This window comes from Laccaria bicolor, genomic scaffold (assembly GCF_000143565.1).
Source record: "Laccaria bicolor S238N-H82 LACBIscaffold_335 genomic scaffold, whole genome shotgun sequence".
NCBI lineage: Eukaryota > Fungi > Basidiomycota > Agaricomycetes > Agaricales > Hydnangiaceae > Laccaria > Laccaria bicolor.
In genome coordinates this window covers 1-1,079 of record NW_001890191.1, presented here as the reverse complement: position 1 = coordinate 1,079, position 1,079 = coordinate 1, and the positions used below count along the sequence as shown (strand labels likewise).

Genomic DNA, 1,079 nt, shown 5'->3' with positions numbered 1-1,079 from the left:
TCTCTGCCATGTTATGACTATTTTTATTAGCTTACCAGTATTTCAGACTATCTACTTTAAACATTGAACACATTATTTAATGATGATCCTACAATCAAAGAGTGCATACTGCAAAAAAACCATGTCATTTGGACCAGAAGTGGCAGAGCTAGGTAGGGACTATTTACTAATTATTCAGCATGTGCAAACAACTTTACCTCCTGCGTGGTAAAGTTGTTTGCATTCATTTTTGACTATGTGATATCATGTAGATTGAAGTTTGGTATACAGAAACCAAAGTTTTCTGAGAGTACATATGTCATTTTAGACTATTTATTTGTATTTACCTACATTTAGCCTCATTTCAGAATGATCCTACAATTAAGGAGTGCATACTGCAAAAAAAACAATATCATTTGGACCAGAAGTGGCAGAGCTACATGTAGAACATTTTTTACCAAGATGGATTACTAATCATTCAACATGTGCAAACAACTTTACTGCACACACGGTAAAACTGTTTGCATTTGTTTTTGACCATGTGATATCATGTGGGTTCAAGATTGGTATACAGAAACCAACAGTTTTCTGAGAGTACATATGTCATTTTAGACTATTTATTTGTATTTACCTACATTTAGCCTCATTTCAGAATGATCCTACAATTAAGGAGTGCATACTGCAAAAAAAAGCAATATCATTTGGACCAGAAGTGGCAGAGCTACATGTAGAACATTTTTTACCAAGATGGATTACTAATCATTCAACATGTGCAAACAACTTTACTGCACACACAGTAAAACTGTTTGCATTTGTTTTTGACCATGTGATATCATGTGGGTTCAAGATCAGTACACAGAAACCAACATTTTCTGAGAATACACATATCATTTCAGACTATTTATTTATATTTACCTACATTTAGCCTCATTTCAGAATGATCCTACAATTAAGGAGTGCAGACTGCAAAAAAAACCATGTCATTTGGACCAGAAGTGGCAGAGCTAGATAGAAATCTTCATTTTTGGTAGATGGATTACTAATCATTCAACATGTGCGAACAATTTTACCTCCTGCACAGTAGGTCTGTTTGCATTTGT

At 34.1% G+C, this 1,079-nt stretch overlaps 1 protein-coding gene across 1 annotated transcript; it reads right to left on the bottom strand.

The window, feature by feature from the left end:
* Window positions 1–56: 56 nt before the first annotated feature.
* LACBIDRAFT_336145 (uncharacterized protein) lies at window positions 57–922 on the bottom strand (the record flags this gene model as incomplete). The annotated part of the gene is made up of 7 exons (XM_001891072.1): window positions 57–88; window positions 198–233; window positions 327–354; window positions 490–567; window positions 615–638; window positions 775–851; window positions 895–922. Coding segments are annotated over 7 exons (303 nt in total), but the record flags the coding sequence as incomplete, so codon positions are not given.
* Window positions 923–1,079: the final 157 nt, after the last annotated feature.